Source organism: Podarcis liolepis, assembly GCF_965112155.1.
Source record: "Podarcis liolepis genome assembly, chromosome: 12".
In the NCBI taxonomy this organism is placed as follows: domain Eukaryota; kingdom Metazoa; phylum Chordata; class Lepidosauria; order Squamata; family Lacertidae; genus Podarcis; species Podarcis liolepis.
The window spans coordinates 6,799,171-6,820,655 of record NC_139563.1 but is presented as its reverse complement, the minus strand read 5'-3'; the positions used below and the strand labels follow the sequence as shown (position 1 = coordinate 6,820,655).

Below are 21,485 nucleotides of genomic sequence, written 5' to 3'. Positions count from 1 at the left end.
TAGGGAAGCTTTTAAAGTTTAATAGACTATTGTATTTTTATCTTTTGTTGGAAGCCACCCAGAGTGGCTGGGGAAACCCAGCCAGATGGGCGGGGTATAAATAAATTATTATTGTTATTGTTATTGTTATTGTTGTTGTTGTTGTTGTTGTTGTTGTTGTTGTTGTTGTTATTGTTATTATTGGGCTGGGAATCTCCCCTGTCTGAAACCTTGGAGAGGTATGCTCCCAGTCAGTGTAGACAATACTAAGCTAGATGTGCTGATGCTCTGACTCAATATAAGACAGCTTTTGATGTTCCCAAGCGTTCCTTTATGTTGAATGACACAAACGGTCCTTACAGTTCAGTCCTCTGACTGGCAGCACCCCTCCAAAGTCAGCAGTCTTCCCCATCCTGGCTACCCAAGTATCTTCACCTGCAAATGGAAAGCGCTTGACAAGAAGGTGCAATGCATGCACACTGCCACTAGGCTAATTTGCCACAGGCATCCTTGATCTCTCTGGATCTCTTAGGAGCAAACTACACATGACATTGTGCAGACTTTTTTTTAAAAAAAAATGTGTCCTTAAACTGGACAGTTTTACTTCTAAGAAAAAAGAAGCTGTGGAACTCTGATCTGAAACATGCTCCAAATCCAGTGTGATGGCCTGGGATTCGAACTCGGATGCTGAACCTGAAGAATCCCAGCCTGCACAGGATTCCCCATCTCCAGAACCAGCTGAGCCGGGGCTGGGGCTTGAGCCTGAAGGGTCCTCACCTGTGCTGGATCCTCAGGTGCAGACACCAGCTGAGTCTGCTCTGGCTCCTGAGGTGATTGAGGACCCATTGCCTGCAAGTGCTCCACTCTCAGCCCCGTCAGCGGAAGCTGAGGTTGCCTCTGGGTCCGGTAACCCTCCAGCCTCTCCTGAGCTGCAGAGGCTCAGGGCAGAGAGGCAGAGGGAACTAAGTTCCTGCAGGAGGAGTGCTCGCCTCCAGGCCAGGAGAGGCGAGTCACCTGAGGATTGGGTCCACCCTATGCCTCGAGGGAGATGAAAGCCGGCCAGCCCCAGTCCCAAGTTGTGGGAGCAACATCAATGGTTGTCAGTTCCAGCCTGAACCCTGTCCTGCTTTCCTGCTGGAGCTCCTGACCTCACCTGACTCCCTGCCCTGCACCCAGCTTCAGCTTTGACGGACTGCCTCCATATTGCACCTTCAACCTTGGACTGGACTCGGACCTCGCCACTCGGTTAACCCCCGGGACCAGCACATCCAGACTGGGTCCCTCAAGCAGTTCCTGCTGAAAATCCACAGCCATGCATTTGAAACACCAGATTTCCACCCCCCAAAAAATCCTGGGAACCGTAGATTGTTAAGGGTTCTGGGAATTATAGCCCTGTGAGAGATGAAAACTATAGTTCCCATTATTCTTTTGGGTGCATGTTGTGGACGTGACCAGAGGACACACTGTCCTTGTCAGAGGACCCTAGAGGATCTAGATGTGTTTTCTGAGGTGAAGCATAAGAGAGCTGAGGCCTCCTGTACTGTTTTTCAGCTCAGGCTGAGTGCACTCAGTGAGGGGACGGCTTCAAGTGCTGCTGCTCTTTGAGGCTGTGTTTGTGCCTGGGGACACCTGTTGCCATGGAAGGCGAGGGAGGCCCTGCGGCTCGTGGCTCACAGGCTGCCAAACAGCTGCCAGACCATTGCAGCCCTTCTGTCACTGCCTGCCCAATTCCTGATGGACATCGACAGGCTGGATTTAAGTATCGCACTTTTGCTTGCCAGCTCTCAAGAGAAACAAACCCACAGCGACCGTATGCCTTGATCCTTCAGCATCCTAATGCTTTAATCTTTGCAGATGACCAGTAAAACCACTTCACTGCTGGAACGTCCCATTGATAGACGCACTGTGTCCGAAGGCCTTATTAAGCCATGCCTGCTCTCAATTCTAAGGTGGCTTTAGAAGGCAATGGAGTTAAGACCTGCCAAGGAAGCTGGAAAATATCTTCATGTACGCGACAACGGCGGCAAGAGTCTTAATAGCACAAGGATGGAAGAATGAGGAAATCCCGACTAAAGAACTATGGCGAGAGAAACAGATGGACTATGCAGAATTGGCAAAATTGGCACATAAACTACAGGACAAGGATAACTGTGACTTTAAAGATGAATGGGAACCTTTTACAAAGTACTTAAAGAAACAACAAAGTGAACTGGACTCCTTGGCAGGTTTTGAATAAACACTCACAAACCTTTTACGGACAATAACCAGTCAGAGAAATTAAGGATCTATACAGTTTTGTAACATGCAGAGAATAGCATTTGTAGAGAAACCAGAGATTGGGGGTGAGGGAAGTCGGGGGGGGGTTACTTTTGGGGGAGGGGGTTCAAGGATGATATGTTTTAAGATAATATGTTTTGTTTAAACTCTGAATAATTTTTTTCTTTAAAAAAAGAAGAAGGCAATGGACTTGTTCATCAGAATCTCAGGCTTGAGAAGGCCAGGAGTCAATCTTTTTCCACCACTTATGAGGCAAGACCATTCATTCACCAGACCAACCCAATCAACCTGGACAGTCCAGAAACTGAAAACACATACGCTTTGAGAAGGGCTGTAGCTCAGTGGTAGATCATCTGCCTTGCATGCAGAAGGTCCCATCTTCAATCGCCAGCATCTCCAGGTAGGACCAGGGGAGATTCCCCTGCCCAAAACCCTAAAGAGCCACTGCCAGTCAGTGTAGACAATACTGAGCTAAGGGGACAAGTGGACTGACTCAGTATTAAGTAGCTTCCTATACTTGTGCTAGGGGACAAGGGTGGCGCTGTGGGTTAAACCACAGAGTCTAGGACTTGCCGATCAGAAGGTCAGCAGTTCAAATCCCGCGACGGTGTGAGCTCCCGTTGCTCGGTCCCTGCTCCTGCCAACCTAGCAGTTCGAAAGACGTCAAAGTGCAAGTAGATACATAGGTACCACTCCGGCAGAAAGGTAAACGGCGTTTCCGTGCGCTGCTCTGGTTCGCCAGAAGCGGCTTAGTCCTGCTGGCAGGAGTTGGGATCGAGCGACGGGAGCTCACCCCAATTTACCCCAAATGGAACTGGGACAAGAGAAGATGGCATCTGCCAGCAGAAAAATGACTTTTGGGTGGATTTGGCATGAACACCAGCGTGTGAGGAGATACTGCAACAACAGCAGAGAGTCATACATATAAAATCCACACAGAAACACATCATTGCTTATTTCAACTCGCTTGTGGAAACAGCTCAGAGGCCATGAAAGAAGGAAGGTTAACAACAGGAAGATTTAAAGTAACTATTGGAAAGACTATTGAAGGCAGCAGAGATATGAGATGATCAGAGACACACAACCCCCAAACTTAAAGCATGGGAAGTCCCAACAAAAAAATTATAATTTAGGCATAATATTTGGACTATTTGATATGTACTTGCATAATTTGGAACATTCAATGTTGTCAGGGAACTGACATCAGAGCAGAGTGGAGAGGCGAGGCTCCCAGATTCTGCAGGAGAGGGAACTAGTAAGGGTAGAGAGAGAACGTCCTCTGGGGAAAGAAGTCCAGGTGACACCAGGAAGAAGGGAGAGGCAGAGAGCACTCCGGAGGTGAGGCTCCGGGACTCTTCCAGTGAAGTCAGTGAGGAGGGTGGAGGACCACCACTCGGCACGCCCACTCTGCGCAGAAGGCTTCCGCGCAGAGAGGCGAGGCGAAGGTTGTCCGTTAAGGAATTCTTATGCTGGAGGAAATTTAGGAGACGCCCACTCACGGATTCTGCTAGTGACTGAGCAGCAGCGCAAAGGGCTGCTCAGTCAGGGAAAGACACAACCACCCCTAAGCAGTTTGGTACAGCTGGAGGTTTACACACAAGCAACCCCAATTCCCTTGACAAATGTGATTTGATTGGATTGTTAAAATGGGAAACTTAATAAAAATGATTTAAAAACAAAGAACAACAACAAATGGAACTGGGACATGCCATTAGCCCAAACCATTGTGAAACACAGCTACTCACCTTTGACTGTGACCAGCACAGAGCTGTAGGTTTGCCCTGCCAGGTTGGAAGCCGTACATGTGTATAGGCCATTGTCAACCTGTTTGCAGAAGAGGATCTTCAGCACAAAATTCTCCTGCTCATCCTCGTAGATGATGTGCCTCCGCCCTTCGAGGATGACTTCGCCATCCTTCTTCCAAACAATCTCTGGCTTGGGTTCTCCCGTCACGTAGCAGCTCATCTTGGCATGTTTCCCCTCTGTGACGGTGAAAGTACGTGTCGTCACCCCGTAGTAAGAACCACCATCGCCCCGGAAGCTCTTTGCCGTCAAACTGGCGGCCCTCTCGTAGTCAAGGGAGAGGCTCAGGCCGAGTTTCGACCGCCCTTCCATGGAGGTGTATGCCGAGGAGATCAGAGAGTCGGCAGTGGTTAGGTCTGTCTTCCTGATTTCTTCTCGCCTTTTTTGCAAGTGTGAGAGCAAAGGGGAGGTCTTGCTGCTGTCTGCGTCTATAGCGTGCCTTGTGCCACCTGGGCTGTAAGAATCTGGCGTGTCCACCACCAACGCAGCTGCTGCGCTGGTGGCCCCAAGAGGGTTCTCTGCACGGCAAGTGTACGTCCCGCTATCCACCAACCGAGTGCTTTGGATCTTGAGGGCATTTTTCTCCCCCTGGGTCTCAATCTGGATGCGGTTGGACTCTGACCGACCGCCCAGGTGCCTCCCGTCTTTCTCCCAGTTCACCGAAAGGGGTGGGCTACCCTGGACAATGCATTTGAACATGGCGTCTTCTCCCATGATGACTCGGATAGAAGTGGGCTTCTGGATGAAATAAGGCGCCGATTCTGTCACAGTGGTCTGCTCCCCAACTTTGATGCTAACTGCGGCAAAAGCTTCCCCAATCGAGTTCTTGGCCCTGCAGATATATTGACCGCTGTCGTCCAGACTCAAGTCATAAATGGTTAAACGATATAGGTCGCCATCTTCCACCATTTTAAATCTTCCCCCTGTCTGGATAGGAAGTTTATCCTTCTCCCAGCTGACCAGCGGGATGGGATTTCCAATGATCTGGCAACTGAGTGTGGCATCTTTCCCCATGGATACCACAAAGGCCTTAGGCCTGGTCAGGAACCTGGGGACTCCACTGTAAGAGCTGAAATCCATCTTGATGGCCTGGAAAGGGGGGGAAAAAGGGGGGGGGAGCAACTGTAAGAGCAATGCCAGGTCTTTTTTTTAACCCTCCATAGAATTAAAGTATCTCACAGCAGCCACAAAAAGCCTGAATTTCTGGACCATAATGTTTCCAGCTTTGAAAAACGCATCGCCTGAGCTTCAAGTTGGTCTCCCATTACAGAGAATCCCCACCTGATTGCTTCAGGCAGTTAAGCCTGAAGACATTCAAAGCCAATCTGTCAAGAGTCTGAGCGGAATTACAAAATTTCATTCACTTGAAGAGGATATACATATACATATACATATACATATACATATACATATACATATACATATACATATACATATACATATACAATGTCATACCTCATGTTACGTTTGCTTCAGGTTGCACGTTTTCAGGTTGCATCCTGCAGCGACCCAGAAGTAACAGAACAGGTTACTTCTGGGTTTCACCGCTCGTGCATGCACAGACGCACAAAATGACATCACGTGTATGTGCAGAAGCTGCTAATAGCGACCCGCACATGTGCAGACGCCCAGGCGCGGGTTGCGTTCTTTTCAGGTTGTGAACGGCCCTCCAGAACAGATCCCATTCGCAACCAGAGGTACCACTGTACAGTTGGATGCTAAAACATTCACCATCTGCAAGCTAATGACCATTTCACCACAACTGGAAATAGGAAACATTCATCAATCTCATATAAGGTATACCTGAAGGAGCATTTCCACCCCCAGTGTTCAGCTCCAAGGGCGTTCTGGCGGTTCCCTCACTGCGAGAAGTGAAGTTACAGTGAACTTGGCAGAGGGTCTCCTTGGCACCCACCCTGTGGGGAATGCCCTCCTCCCATCAGATGTCAAAGAGATAAGCAATTATATGACTTTCCAAAGACATCTGAAGAAAGGTCTGTCGGGAAGTTTTTAATGTCTGATGTTTCATGATGTTTCTTATATTCTGTTGGAAGCTGCCCAGAGTGGCTGGGGCAACCCAGGCAGATGGGCAAGGTATAAGCAATAAATTATAATAATATTATTATTAAGCAAGTGGGGGCATGCTCTGGATTTCTTTTTGGGTAAATCATTTTTTAGATAACTTTTTGTTAATACAGTTGGAAATTGACCACTGAAATGAAAATTGCAGGATAAGACATTGCAAGGCCAGCATATGTTATGATGACCAGTCCTGTTATGACCAATCCAGAGGCTGCCCAGACAAGATTGGCTCAGGTGTTGCCTACAGACCATCGGCTGGCGATCTCTTAAAGCGGGGTAGGCAATGGGGTGTCCTCCAACTAATCCAGAATGCGGCAGTTAGACTGGTGACTGGGGGCGGCCGCCGAGACCACATAACACCGGTCTTGAAAGACCTACATTGGGCTCCCAGTACGTTTCCAAGCACAATTCAAAGTGTTGGTGTTGACCTTTAAAGCCCTAAACGGCCTCGGCCCAGTATACCTGAAGGAGCATCTCCACCCCCATCGTTCTGCCCAGACGCTGAGGTCCAGCGCCAAGGGCCTTCTGGCGGTTCCCTCATTGCGAGATGCAAAGCTACAGGGAACCAGGCAGAGGGCCTTCTCGGTACTGGCACCCACCCTGTGGAACGCCCTCCCATCAGATGTCAAAGAGAAAAACAACTACCTGACATTCAGAAGACATCTTAAGGCAGCCCTGTTCAGGGAAGTTTTTAATGTGTGACATTTTAGTGTATTTTTGGTCTTTGTGGAAGCTGCCCAGAGTGGCTGGGGAAACCCAGCCAGATGGGCGTGGTACAAATGAATTTATTATTATTATTATTATTATTATTATTATTATTATTATTATTCCTATATATAACTCATCCCTAACCACTGACCATACTGACAGGGGCTAGAAATGGGAGAGAATTTTGGTTCAGTTCACTTTCTAATAGGAACATCCCAAATTCATACTTCTTGAAACTTCTTGAACCAAAACACAGCTCTTCTTTGGAATTCACATTTCTGAATTTTGTAGCGCACTTCTCCAACCAAATGATGTGTACAACAACGTAGGAGTGTGCCTGTTTGAGAAAATAACATACAAAAATGCATTATACTAGGGGGAACTGCATACAAAAATGTGTATGTATTAGGCAAAATTTGAACTAAAATGTTGGTGAATATTCATGAGGAGTTCTAAAAAAAATGCAGATTGATGCAGAAATGGGATGAAGAATAGAAAAATTAGAAACTGAGAAACTGCCAAAGTCTGCCCATCCCTAGCTGAGGCTGATGGGAGTTATAGTACAAAAGATCCAGTGGGCACCACCGTGCTTCATATATTCAGCTCTTTGTATTTTCCCAACCAAGTCCACTAAAAGTTGCAGTAGAATGCCTCATCCCCACACTGAAAAACCACAAGCACAATCACCACTTGTATGCACATCTCTCAAGAAGACCGAGACAAGTCATCATACCACCAAAAATAGACTATAAAGCAAGTACATACCCCAAAAGTCTGACTAACCCTCCCAAATTAGGAGTTTGCACTGAGTTAATCAACTCAGTGGGAAACTGATATCATTGGGTCCAAATCTGTGTCTTTGGTTATGTTACTGAAAATCCATTCATCATTTCAAGCCAGTTATTATCAGTTCATGAATCACAATGCGAAACGATGCCTTTATTTCGACTATCTGGTGCTGGAGATACAAAACCCAACTACTAGCTTTTGTATCTCCGAAAGACGGTTAAATTCTTAGCAACTGAAAAACGTATGAGGACCCCTAATGGATCAGGCTATAAGTCCATCTAGTTCAGTATGGTGTTTCCCACAGTGGCCAAAATCTCACAAGCAAGACATGAGAACCACGGTCCTCTCTTTTGGGTCCTAGGACCCTCATACCTACGGGTACCTACCCGTGTAACTCCTGATTTGTCCCATGGAGGACCTTACATTCTTCAAACAAAAACACCTTGGAGGTCCCAGGCCACAGAGAGGTTAGGCTGGCTTCAACCAGAGCCAGGGCTTTTTTGGCTGTGGCCCCGATCTGGTGGAACGCTCTGTCACAAGAGACTAGGGCCCTGCGGAACTTGACATCTTTCTGCAGGGTCTGCAAGACAGAGCTGTTCCACCAGGCCTTTGGTCAGGGCACAGCCTGACGCCCTCCTTTGGTAATCCTCATAGAACTCTAGCCCAATGGTCCATTTTGTGGTCTGATGCTCTTTCATAGAATCATAGAATCATAGAGTTGGAAGAGACCACAAGGGCCATCGAGTCCAACCCCCTGCCAAGCAGGAAACACCATCAGAGCACTCCTGACATATGGTTGTCAAGCCTCTGCTTAAAGACCTTCAAAGAAGGAGACTCCACCACACTCCTTGGCAGCAAAATTGTCCACTAGGGTCAAAAGGAGCCCATTTGTTATCGCTAACAAAAAATTTATATTGTGGATGGTTGCCATTAATTTGATTTTGGACTGATTTTAGAACAAATTGATTTTAGAATGCTGTGTTAGCTTTATTATTGTTAGCCGCTCTGAGCCCGGCTTAGGCTGGGGAGGGCGGGATATAAATAAAAAATATTATTATTATTATTATTATTATTATTATTATTATTATTATTATTATTATTATTATTTCTGGTATCCCCCAGCAACTGGTGCTCAGAGGCATACTTTCCCTGAAGCTGGAGTTTGAATATAGCCATCATATATTAGTTACCATGCCATGTTCAAGATTCTTGTATTAATTTGCATGTTCCTTAACAGCTCAGGTCTAGGACACCCCCATATCCCTGCCTGCCTGATCACTGGGTGGTTATCAGCAGCTCCTAGTGATGATTTATTTATTTTAAAATATTTTAAAATAAGTAAATCAGCACTAGAAGCCCCTGAGAGTACCTGGATTAGAAAAGCCAACTAAGGGCTCACCCTTCTGTTGCCATGTTTCTAGGAACAGGTCTGGACTTTAAAACACCATGTTCAAGCGTGGTTTTGTCATTGCAGCTGTTTATAGAATCATAGAATCATAGAGTTGGAAGAGACCACAAGGGCCATCGAGTCCAACCCTCTGCCAAGCAGGAAACACCATCAGAGCACTCCTGACATATGGTTGTCAAGCCTCTGCTTAAAGAACTCCAAAGTAGGAGACTCCACCACACTCCTTGGCAGCAAATTCCACTGTCAAACAGCTCTTACTGTCAGGAAGTTCTTCCTAATGTTTAGGTGGAATCTTCTTTCTTGTAGTTTGGATCCATTGCTCCATGTCCGCTTCTCTGGAGCAGCAGAAAACAACCTTTCTCCCTCCTCTATGTGACATCCTTTTATATATTTGAACATGGCTATCATATCACCCCTTAACCTCCTCTTCTCCAGGTTAAACATGCCCAGCTCCCTTAGCTGTTCCTCATAAGGCATCATTTCCAGGCCTTTGACCATTTTGGTTGCCCTCCTCTGGACACGTTCCAGTTTGTCAGTGTCCTTCTTGAACTGTGGTGCCCAGAACTGGACACAGTACTCCAGGTGAGGTCTGACCAGAGCAGAATACAGTGGCACTATTACTTCCCTTGATCTAGATGCTATACTCCTATTGATGCAGCCCAGAATTGCATTGGCTTTTTTTTTATTTGTGTGTCTGTTTTGCCCTGGTGCTATAGTAGGGAAAAGCTGGATTTTTCTTGGATTGGGTTTTCCACCGTCTGCTGTTTGCTCCTTTTCAGCAGCAGTAGGGCAAAACAAACAAACAAACAAACGCCTTGAAGACAGAGCTTTAAAGTGCATTCCTGGGCCTGGAAAGAACCACTGCCTGTTTTGGGATGGTCCAGGCAGTTCCCTTGCACAGGTCACCAAGCCAAAGGGGTGCACAATTGAGAAGATCCATAACTGAGAAGATCCCTTTTGGGGTGGCTAATTTTGGCCTCACACAGGGCGCCGTATTACAAAATATTACCAAAGCCCATACCCTGAAAGCACAGCACAAAAGGAAGAGTGGATGTGGCACTGTGTGTTGTAGCAGCGTATTTCATAAACGAATTATGTGCATCTTGAAGATTTCACTTTTGTCTCACCTGAAATTCCTGGCAAGTCAGTTTCACTAGTATCATGAAGGAGAAATTCTTAGCCTTCTTTATCTCCACACCTTGCATGATATTATAAACCTGTATCCCTTCCCATTTGTCGCCATTTTTCTCAACTAAAAATCCCCAAATAAATTTTAATGTGAAAAGTCCTCCCAGATTATTATATTATATTATATTATATTATATTATATTATATTATTATTATATTATTATTTTAATTTTCCACCCTTCCCGCCACCCCTCCACACACACACGGAGCTCATTTTGCGTCCGTGGTTCTTCCCCTCCCCATTTTTATCCTCACAACCACCCTGAGAGGCCGGTTAGGCAGAGAGGCAGTAGTGGCAGGCCCAAGAGACCTTCATGGCTGAGTGGTGAATTTGAACCATGCCCTCCCAAGGCTGTAGCCCCACACAGTAACTCTTACCTCACCCTGGCATGGGGCGACTGTGTGGAAATTTCCCCCCTCACGTCACACGGCTTGTTTGTATCTTGTGTAATTCAAAAAGCAGTACGGTGGTACCTTGGTTTACAACCATAATCCATTCCGGAGGTCCGCTTGTAAACCAAAACAGGTTGTAACCCAAAGATAGCTGTCAACTTTTCCCTTTTTTTAAGGGAAATTCCCTTATTCCGAATAGGATTCCTTGCAAGAAAAGGGAAAAGTTGACAGCTATGAACCCAATATGCGCTTTTGCCAATGGGGCCTCCAAAATTTTTTTGTTCGTAATCCCAAAAAAAGAAAAAGAAAGGGTTGCCTTATGAGGAACGGCTAAGGGAGCTGGGCATGTTTAGCCTGGAGAAGAGGAGGTTAAGGGGTGATATGATAGCCATGTTCAAATATATAAAAGGATGTCACATAGAGGAGGGAGAAAGGTTGTTTTCTGCTGCTCCAGAGAAGCGGACACGGAGCAATGGATCCAAACTACAAGAAAGAAGATTCCACCTAAACATTAGGAAGAACTTCCTGACAGTAAGAGCTGTTTGGCAGTGGAATTTGCTGCCAAGGAGTGTGGTGGAGTCTCCTACTTTGGAGGTCTTTAAGCAGAGGCTTGACAACCATATGTCAGGAGTGCTCTGATGGCGTTTCCTGCTTGGCAGGGGGTTGGACTCAATGGCCCTTGTGGTCTCTTCCAATTCTATGATTCTATGATTCTATGATTCTAATCCCCAAAAAGGTTGCAAACCGGGAAACGCACTTCGGGGTTTGACATGTTTTGGCCCCCCACCACACCCCACACAAATTTGAGCCCCACAAAAGCTTCCATTGAAGAGGGCAGCTGCCTTCTTCTGAGATGGGGGGGGGGCTGGGTGAGAGAAAGTTACCTCAGAAATTGGTTTTCAAAAATTACAAACTGATCTAGCACCTGGAATCAATAAGCTAATTTCACGTTTATCATCTGAAAGCACTGGATAATGCCTTTTAAGAGGGCCAGGTTGTTAGGGGCGACTCCAGGAAACGTTGTTCAAAATGCCTGCCCTCAGAAGGTTGACAGTTGCCTACAGTATATACAGGTGAAACTCGCAAAATTAGAATATTGTGGAAAAGTTCCTTTATTTCACTAATTCAGCTTCAAAGGTGAAACTAATATATGAGATAGACTCGTGACATGCAAAGCGAGATATGTCAAGCCTTTATTTGTTATCATTGCGATAATCATGGCGTACATGAAAACCCCAAATTAACAATCTGAGAAAATTAGAATATTCAAGGAAATCAGCAAGACAAGGATTGCAAATCGAGCAAGATTGGACCTATGAGAAGTAGAAGTATATCTCACTTTGCATGTCATGAGTCGATCGAAAATATTAGTTTCCTCTTTTAAGTTGAATTACTGAAATAAATGAACTTTTCCACGATGTTCTAATTTTTCGAGTTTCACCTGTATATATCAGTTTTTCACAGATAAAATACAATTCATCAAACATTTTCTAGTATACAGCTGCCTATAGTTCCACTTCTGACGCAACGATAAAACATGGAGGAAATATGCAGTAGAGGTCACTTGCTGCCATTAGTGGTTTAGTGTTGCCAGCACAAAAACCAGAACTTCTGGGAAGATTTGAGTCAGCATCGTTCTCTCATAAATTCAGGCCCTACGTGAGGGTCATGTGGTTTTATTCGGAGTTGCTGGATTGCAGCCCAGTTTGCACAGTAAACCACAGTTAAAACAAACTATGCTTTATTGTGAATCCAGTGTCAACGTAAGAATTGTTGTTGTTGTTTAGCCGTTTAGTCGTGTCCGACTCTTCGTGACCCCATGGACCAGAGCACGCCAGGCACTTCTGTCTTCCACTGTCTCCCGCAGTTTGGTCAGACTCATGTTTGTAGCTTCGAGAACACTGTCCAACCATCTTGTTCTCTGTCGTCCCCTTCTCCTTGTGCCCTCCATCTTTCCCAACATCAGGGTCTTTTCCAGGGAGTCTTCTCTTCTCATGAGGTGGCCAAAGTACTGGAGCCTCAGCTTCAGGATCTGTCCTTCCAGTGAGCACTCAGGGCTGATTTCCTTCAGAATGGATGCGTTTGATCTTCTTGCAGTCCATGGGACTCTCAAGAGTCTCCTCCAGCACCAGAATTCAAAAGCATCCATTCTTCGGCGATCAGCCTTCTTGATGGTCCAGCTCTCACTTCCATACATCACTACTGGGAAAACCATGGCTTTAACTATACAGACCTTTGTTGGCAAGGTGATGTCTCTGCTTTTTAAGATGCTGTCTAGGTTTGTCATCGCCTTTCTCCCAAGGAGCAGGCGTCTTTTAATTTCGTGACTGCTGTCACCATCTGCAGTGATCATGGAGCCCAAAACGTAAGAATACAGTGTTGCAAAAATCAACACATATACATAAACTTCCTCCAATCTAAAGTTACAACACAATACTAATTATACCCGCCAGAAGCTCGGCTCTGCCCTCGCCGGTCCTGGAAGGATCCTTTAAAAAAGTCCCATATGCTCAGAGACTTTGCGTCTGTTCATTGGGGGAGAGAGGAAACCCAGAGCACTTGTTCGTTAGATGTCCCTTTTATGAAGAGGCACGTAGTGAGACCATTGATCCCCTGCTGGTGAGGCTCGCTGACCTCCCGGGAAAGCAAAAATTTGACCTTTTCCTGTTAGGCAAAGATCATAAGACGACCCGGATGGTCACCAGATTCTGTGTACAGATCTGTAGGCGCAGACCATCCCCCGACCTAAACTAGTTCATTAAGAAAATCCCCAAACTCGGCTCCATGGGCGACTCTGAGTCATCTCTCTGCAGTAGCTTATCTTAAAGTTTTAAGTGTCTATACGCTTATCGCATTTATAAATTTTTAATTTATTGTTGTACATTGTTTTAAATGTTTGTTTTCCTTCTGGGACTGGCCCCCCAAGTGTGTTTTATAAGCTGGTCTCCGACCGTAATAAATTATCTATCTATCTATCTATCTATCTATCTATCTATCTATCTATCTACTAATTATACCATGTATGGTCTTTCCTTCATTACCTATTCATTGAGCAAGCGAACAAAGAACTCTAAGCCACGCCTTGCTGCATGTGATCTCTTTGCATTCCTTTCTACCTGAGAAGGTTAGGACATTTAAGCAGAGCATGTCTCCTTTTCAAACGTAGACACTTACGAATGTGTTTACAACCTTGGGAATAAAGCTGCTCCTAGCACAAGATAAGGCGCTGCAAAGAAACACTAGGCTCACCAGAGTGGTGCATGCTCTAGTTATCTCTAGTTATCTCCCGCTTGGACTACTGCAATGCGCTCTACGTGGGGCTACCTTTGAAGGTGACCCGGAAACTGCAATTAATCCAGAATGCGACAGCTAGACTGGTGACTGGGAGCGGCCGCCGGGACCACATAACACCGGTCCTGAGAGATCTGCATTGGCTCCCAGTATGTTTCCGAGCACAATTCAAAGTGCTGGTGCTGACCTTTAAAGCCCTCTACGGCCTCAGTCCAGTATACCTGAAGGAGTGTCTCCACCCGCATCGTTCAGCCCGGACACTGAGGTCCAACTCTGAGGGCCTTCTGGCGGTTCCCTCATTGCGAGAAGTGAGGTTACAGGGAACCAGGCAGAGGGCCTTCTCGGTAGTGGCGCCCACCCTGTGGAACGCCCTCCCTTCAGATGTGAAGGAAATAAGCCACTATCTCATCTTTAAAAGACATCTGAAGGCAGCCCTGTTCAGGGAAGTTTTTAATATTTAATGCTGTACTGTTTTTAACACTTGATTGGGAGCCGCCCAGAGTGGCTGGGGAAACTCATTATATGAGATTATTATTATTATTAGGCACAAGGCCTCTAGCCTCGCTAGTTAGCTTATAGGTCTCTATGTGCATCAACAGATTTTGCTTTATTAATTTGTAAAGCGCTTTGAGGTTTTTTGCATTCAAGCAGTGAATAATTTTATGAAATAGGCCCGCACCCTGTTTTCACAGTGGCCAACAAGATGCCCATGAGAAACCTTCAAGCAGGTCCTGGGTTCAACAACACTTTCCTCACTTGTCATTTTGAACAACTTGCATACAGAAGCACACCGACTCCAATAGCGGAGATAGAACATAACTATTGTGTCTAGAAGCAATAATCATGTCGAGAAGCAAGTAGCCTTATCTTCCCTTTCAAAAAAATCATCTAAGTTGCTAGCCATCACTACCTCTTGTAAGAGCGAATACCATAGATTAGCTGTCTTCTGCAGTAGAAATAACTAAATTAATGGTTCTTATTACCCTGAGTAGTGCCGAGTTAAAAACAAAAGAGGAACGCAAATGGGTAAAATTGATGGTAATTGCAGCCAGATAGGTTATAGCGAGTAATTGGAAAAATGCAGAAGAGCTAGGGGTGAACCAATGGAGGGAAAAACTGAATAATATTATAATTTTAGAATACCTAACTGTGAAGATACACAGAATGAAAGGGTTTAAGGTCAGTGAGAAAGTGGAGGATTGCTTTGAGAAGATATTGAACTACTTGAGTAGGTTTGAACAATTTGGGGCAATTAAAATGTTAAAAGTTAAATAAACCTTGTGGAAGGAGGAGTGTAAAGGTATACAGAAGCGTACATATGGTTGATTTGAATATGTTATTATTGAATATTGTATACCCAATGTATCAGTCACCTGGGGGGGGGTTCACTGTTTGTGTTTTAGTGGTTGGTAAAAAAGAAATTTTTAAAAAACAAAACAGCAAAACTGTCTTCTGCATGAAGAAGTCCTTTTTTGTTACAATATTATCTTCATTTCCACAAAATACACCATTTTATCCACTTCTATCATGTCACCCCCTTATTTGCCTTTTCTCTAAATTAAGAAAAACAAGGAATGCTGTAACCTTTCCTCGCAGCAGAGTTGCTCCAGTCTCTTGATGATTTGAGTTCAGACCTCACCTGGAGTACTGTGTCCAGTTCTGGGCACCACAGTTCAAGAAGGACACTGACAAACTGGAACATGTCCAGAGGAGGGCAACCAAAATGGTCAAAGGCCTGGAAATGATGCCTTATGAGGAACGGCTAAGGGAGCTGGGCATGTTTAGCCTGGAGAAGAGGAGGTTAAGGGGTGATATGAGAGCCATGTGCAAATATATAAAAGGATGTCACATAGAGGAGGGAGAAAGGTTGTTTTCTGCTGCTTCAGAGAAGCGGACACGGAGCAATGGATCCAAACTACAAGAAAGAAGATTCCACCTAAACATTAGGAAGAACTTCCTGACAGTAAGAGCTGTTCGACAGTGGAATTTGCTGCCAAGGAGTGTGGTGGAGTCTCCTCCTTTGGAGGTCTTGAAGCAGAGGCTTGACAACCGTATGTCAGGAGTGCTCTGGTGGTGTTTCCTGCTTGGCAGGGGGTTGGACTCGATGGCCCTTGTGGTCTCTTCCAACTCTATGATTCTCTGATTCTCTGATGAGTTTGCTGTTTTCTGAACCCTTTCCAGTTCTATAATGTCCTTTTTTGAGGGTGAGGTGGGCAGAACTGTGCACAGTATTCCAAGCGTGCACCATCAATTTGTATGATGACATAATGATACTGGCAGTTTTGTGTTCAATCCTTTTCATAGTTATCTCTCTATTTGCATTTCTCATAGCTGCTGCACACTAGACTGACACCTTCATAAAACTATTCATTACAACCCCAAGGTCTCATTCCTGGTTGGTCACCAACAGTTCAGACCCGCATAAGTGTATATGTGAGATTTATTTTTTAAAAAAATTGCCCCGGTGTGAATCATTTAACACTTGGTTGCACTGAATGGCATTTGCCATTTTACTGCCCATTCACCCAATCTGGAGAGATATTTTGGATGCTCCTTGGAATTCCTAGTTACTTCAACTACCCTGAACAATTTTTTAATCAGCAAACTTGGCTACCTCACTGCTCACCCCTAGCCATAGAGCATCTACACAGAAGCAGGAAAACGTGGGTCCCAATTCTAATCTTTGGGGGACTCCCGTTTTCTACATCCCTCTGTGTACACTGCTGAAAACGTCTTGCTCTACTCCTCCCTAGTTCCTGATGCCGCCATGTTGCTGGGAAACAAATCAATTTTGTTGGCCAAAACCACAAACAGTAACCATGGTTTGTTCTTGGCTTACAGCTCATGGATTGTTTGGAGGACACAAACCATGAGCAAAGGTTCAGGTATCACAGTAAACTGGGAAATAAGCTGATTTCCCAGCCAGAATGGAAGGGTTGGGGAGACGATTAGCACACTGCATGCTCACGTTAAACCCTAGTTTGCTTTTAACCATGGTTTAACATTATGTGTGAAGTAGGTTGTGGGTAAGTGGAACTGGAAAGCTCCTGGTTTTGTTTCATTTCATTGAGAATAGCATCTGTTCATTTTCCCTATGATTTCAGGTTCTCCAAATGTTAGAATCCTGTTCCCTTTTTAAAATGAAAGCTGGGAAATCTGGAATTTATGGTTCATTCTTCAGACGGGGGTGGCACCCTGTAGACACCCACCCATGTGCTTATCCCTAAGAAAACCTGGAATGCACCACTAATGGGGCAAAAGAGAAGGAAAACTTCAGGTGGCTGAAAATAGAGACCCGGTGCATTTTGGAATTATCCTTCTTTAGAAGTGTGTTTTAAACAGCAACTCCAACCAAGTGCACAAACCCATTAATTTATTAATTTTCCATTTCAAGAACCTCCTGACTGTGTCACCCACCAGGAAGAAAAGTCAAGTGCAGGGGGGCAAGGCCTGGAAGGAAGGGTTATGGCACTGTTGGCCAAACTTGGCACTCCAGCTGTTTTGGGACTACAGTTCCCATCATCCCTGACCACTGGTCCTGCTAGCTAGGGATGATGGGAGTTGTAGTCCAAAACAGCTGGAGGGCCAAGTTTGGCCAACACTGGGTTAACGGCTCCGTGCCGCTGCCTGTCCTTTATAATGATTTTCCCTCTCCACCTCTTTATTACTGTTAACCAGAAGACGTATTTGCTGTCAGCACATAGAGTTCCACACCACCCTTAATCAATATGGGGACACCCGATTCTGGCAAGTGTTGACCTTGTGCCCCAAAGTTAGGCCGCATGCTCATGCCACCCATGCCAGACCTCATACCCAAAGCCTAGAGTTGAGTTGAGTCAGCCATTTCTGCCCCAGATTGCTCATCAGCAAGGACAGATGCCTACCGCCTGATCAGTTTTCGACTTCCTCTAATCCTTATATAAAACACTGTCAGCTCTTCTCCTCTCTTGAGCAAACGGCGCTACTTCTCTGATGTTACAATGCCCTACCCTTCAGAAACACGCTGCCGGCCTCTCTCTGTCACTTACTTCTTTCTGCCTGCAAACCTCAAACCCACATGCGCTGTGGTGGGTCTACTCTGCAAGTAACTCTTGAGCTACAAATAAACCTCGCTGTTCAGCTTCTATTTCTCTAGACAGTCTTCCCAAGTATGCAGAGCTACACACATAATTTTATTCAAGCACTTGGCATTTACAAGAGCTAAGCTGAGGAACATATTTGCAACACCAAGATTCAGCCACAGAATCTGTGCACAATAGTTTCATATGCTAAAGAAAGGGGCAATTTCATACTGTTGCTAAAAGCAGCCCCCTTCAAGACATCATATTCTATATTTCAGAGGAATGGGGTTGTAGCAGACTATCTATTCAAAAGATTGGCCAATTCGCCTCTAGAATCAATCTTTCATATTTAACTTGTTACCTGGGATTATTTCTTGATCAGAACTGCCAGGCTGAGAACATGAGAGTATGTGCAAAATGGGGCTGTCTCTTGCCATTGCCACCTTACAGCCAATTCACACATATCAGAGATTAGGGGCCAGGTGTCAATCATATCAGTTAATATCTTAGCCCTGCTCCACTGAAAAGCATTGGGTGTTCAGTAGGGTGGTTCATAAAAAACTCTTTATAAAAAAAAAAGCCTGCTCCAAAAGTCTTATCTTACTACACTAGGGATTATATAGCTATATCTGAAATTTCATGCATATCAGTTAATATCTTGACCCTCCTCCACAAAAATAGCTGTTTACGTTTCCTGTCTTGAAGGCTGAAATTTCAATTCAGTGGAACAGGGTCAAGATATTAACTGATACACATGAAATTTCAGATATAGCTATATAATCCCTAGTGTAATAAGTTAAGACCATTGGAACAGGTATTTTCAAAAAAAAGTTTTTTTATCAACCGCCCTATTAGGCAATAATCTCTCCCCCCCCCCCAGTGTGTCTCCCAACAAAAGTAAGACAATAAATAAATCTTGATTTCAGTGCAATCCTATGGCATTTACACTGTGCACACACCATTCATTTAAAGCTCACTCCCCCCGACCCAATAAACCTGAGACCTGTAGTTTGTTAAGAGTGGTCAGGGCTGCAGCCCCGAGAAGGGTAAACTTCCCAAGGTTCTTTGGAGGGGTGCTTTAAATGTATGGTTGTGCGAACAGCTTTATTTCCCAGAAAGTGGGCTTAGGCGTGCAGCTGTAGCAAAAGTCGCATTCCCTATACCTCCCTGTGTGTCCCACTGAAAAAAGGGCACGCCTTCTATATGGATCTGCGTTCTGCATAAATGCAAAAAGCAGGCATCGCTTGCCATCACAGACACTCCATGTCACTGAGGTACTGCTCTTAAAATAGACTCAGCTGTCATTCCCCATCTTTTTTCAGAAGCCCATCTGTAGAAATGCAAGCTGAGAACATGGGAGGAGGCTCTGGCAAGGCCAAAGACTAGCAGAAGAAGAGTGGCGAGGTCAGACAATTAACCGAACACAAAACCTTTTTGTGAGTCTTAGTACTTAGGATGAAAACAAGAATGGTGGTGGGAGGTAATCCTCAACATCACTCCAAAACAGCACGTCCACTCCAAAAGAATTATCTCCCTCTCTTGGGCAGACACTGGCAAGCCACACAGGTTACAAAATCAAAATCAAAAGTTAAATATCCTGTTCCTTCAATCCTCCTACCCATCTTTTTCCAGTGCTGGTGAAACCACAGCCACAAGTCACACTAAGCCTAGAGGATAACTCTAATGTCTTGACCTTCATCTGTACTGCTAGCCCCAGTGCTACAGAAAACCACAAATAACATAGGCACAAGATGCAAACAGAAAGAGAACTGGTTCCTGGCAAGCTTTTCCGGCCACCCAGATTCAAGCTGAAATTCAAGTCCTTACCTGGAAGTCCCGTTAAACCTGGAAGTAGTAAGCCACTTTCATCGGGAGAGCAGATCTTTACTGAGTTTGCACAAAGCGGGTGAAGCAGGTGCAAGTGGGCATGGGGAGACCAACAGAATTTGGGTCGCCCCCCCCCTACCCAGCGTGAGAATAAAACAGAAACCCCAGTGAGGTAGGGGACGTGTTAAAGGTGATCCCCTAGTCCCACAGCAGAAGCTCCAGCGCTTCGAGTTTAGCCTGTGAGCAGCCCCTCCCTTGGGCTGCCGTCCTCCAGTCAAGTTGGATTGCTGACGTTCCTGCTCCTCTCCCCGCCCTGCCTCCGATTTCCAAAATAGCCTTGGGTGTCATTTACCAGGGAGATTAAATTTCATGCGGTGGAGAGACGAAAGGGCATCGCTTTAGGAAACCCACCGGGGGCAGACCAAAAACCCCATCTCCAGAGAGCTTGCGTGCAGATGAAGTCTGTCCATGGGGCTGGACCTAGTGCTGTTTCTCAAGTGCTTTCCACGGAGCCAAGTGACAGGTGTCAAACTGGGAAATGACGAGGGAGTGTTACAAGCCTGTTGGCAAAAGTTGATCAGGCTTCTTGCCTACGTCAACTTCAGAAGGAGAAGAAAGAGGGGAGGCTGGGGGTGTCATTCCAAGGGGCATTTCTGCTCCTGGATGTAAATTAAAAATATTATTGACTGAACCTTATTTTTGGCCTCCTATAGGCTGTAAGGGACATGGGTGGCGCTGTGGGTTAAACCACAGAGCCTAGGACTTGCCGATTGGAAGGTCAGAGGTTCGAATCCCCGCGATGGGGTGAGCTCCCATTGCTCAGTCCCTGCTCCTGCCAACCTAGCAGTTCGAAAGCACGTCAAAGTGCAAGTAGATAAATAGGTACCGCTCTGGCGGGAAGGAAGGTAAACGGTGTTTCCGTGCACTGCTCCGGTTTGCCAAAAGCGGCTTATTTCATAGGACATTTACTGTCACAGGACATTTACTGCCATGGGGGCCAGATTAAATCGACCAGCAGGCCGGATTAGGCCCCCGAAATGGACTTTGGACATGCCTGCTCTAAATGATCCCTCTAATCACCACAATGGGACATGGGTGGTGCTGTGGTCTAAACCACTGAGCCTAGGGCATGCCGATCGGAGGGTCGGCAGTTCGAATCCCTGCAACAGGGTGAGCTTCCATTGTTTGGTCTCGGCTCCCACCAACCTAGCAGTCTGAAAGCACATCAAGTACAAGTAGATAAATAGGTACCACTCTGGCGGGAAGGCAAACAGCATTTCCGTGTGCTGCTCTGGTTCGCCAGAAGCGGCTTAGTCATGCTGGCCACATGACCCGGAAACTGTCTGCGGACAAACACCGGCTCCCTTGGCCAGTAAAGCGAGATGAGCACCACAACCCCAGAGTCGTCCACGACTAGACCTAATGGTCAGGGGTACCTTTACCTTTAATCGCAACAATACAAACACAACACGTAGGCTAATAGTTAGTAGAAAATATATAATAGAATAATGCTATCATTCAAATTATAGGAGAAAGCCAATCAAAGTTCTTATATACAATATAACAGAGTGGGAGCAAGGACCGTCAAGCCGTGTGCTCAAAACAGATGTCTAAGGACAGTCTCACAATAGTCTTTCAAATGTTTCAACAGAAGACATCCCAAAAGTTTCAAAAGTAAA

At 45.5% G+C, this 21,485-nt stretch overlaps 1 protein-coding gene across 50 annotated transcripts in view; it reads right to left on the bottom strand.

Annotated features, from left to right (window-relative positions):
• The window catches only part of OBSCN (obscurin, cytoskeletal calmodulin and titin-interacting RhoGEF), a 281,685-nt gene extending 261,564 nt beyond the window's left edge, over positions 1 to 20,121 (bottom strand). For 42 of the 50 annotated variants that reach the window (XM_083466401.1, XM_083466402.1, XM_083466408.1 and 39 more), the window contains exons 1-2: positions 19,807 to 20,087; positions 4,002 to 5,148 (exon numbers count right to left, since the gene is read on the bottom strand). In XM_083466401.1, the coding sequence (XP_083322527.1) occupies positions 4,002 to 5,139 (1,138 nt within the window). In that variant the 5' untranslated portion in view covers positions 5,140 to 5,148; positions 19,807 to 20,087. Of the gene's footprint in view, positions 1 to 4,001; positions 5,149 to 19,806 lie in introns of all 50 variants that reach the window. The other 8 variants (XM_083466412.1, XM_083466407.1, XM_083466411.1 and 5 more) reach the window with 2 other exon arrangements.
• Between the last annotated feature and the right edge of the window lie 1,364 nt (positions 20,122 to 21,485).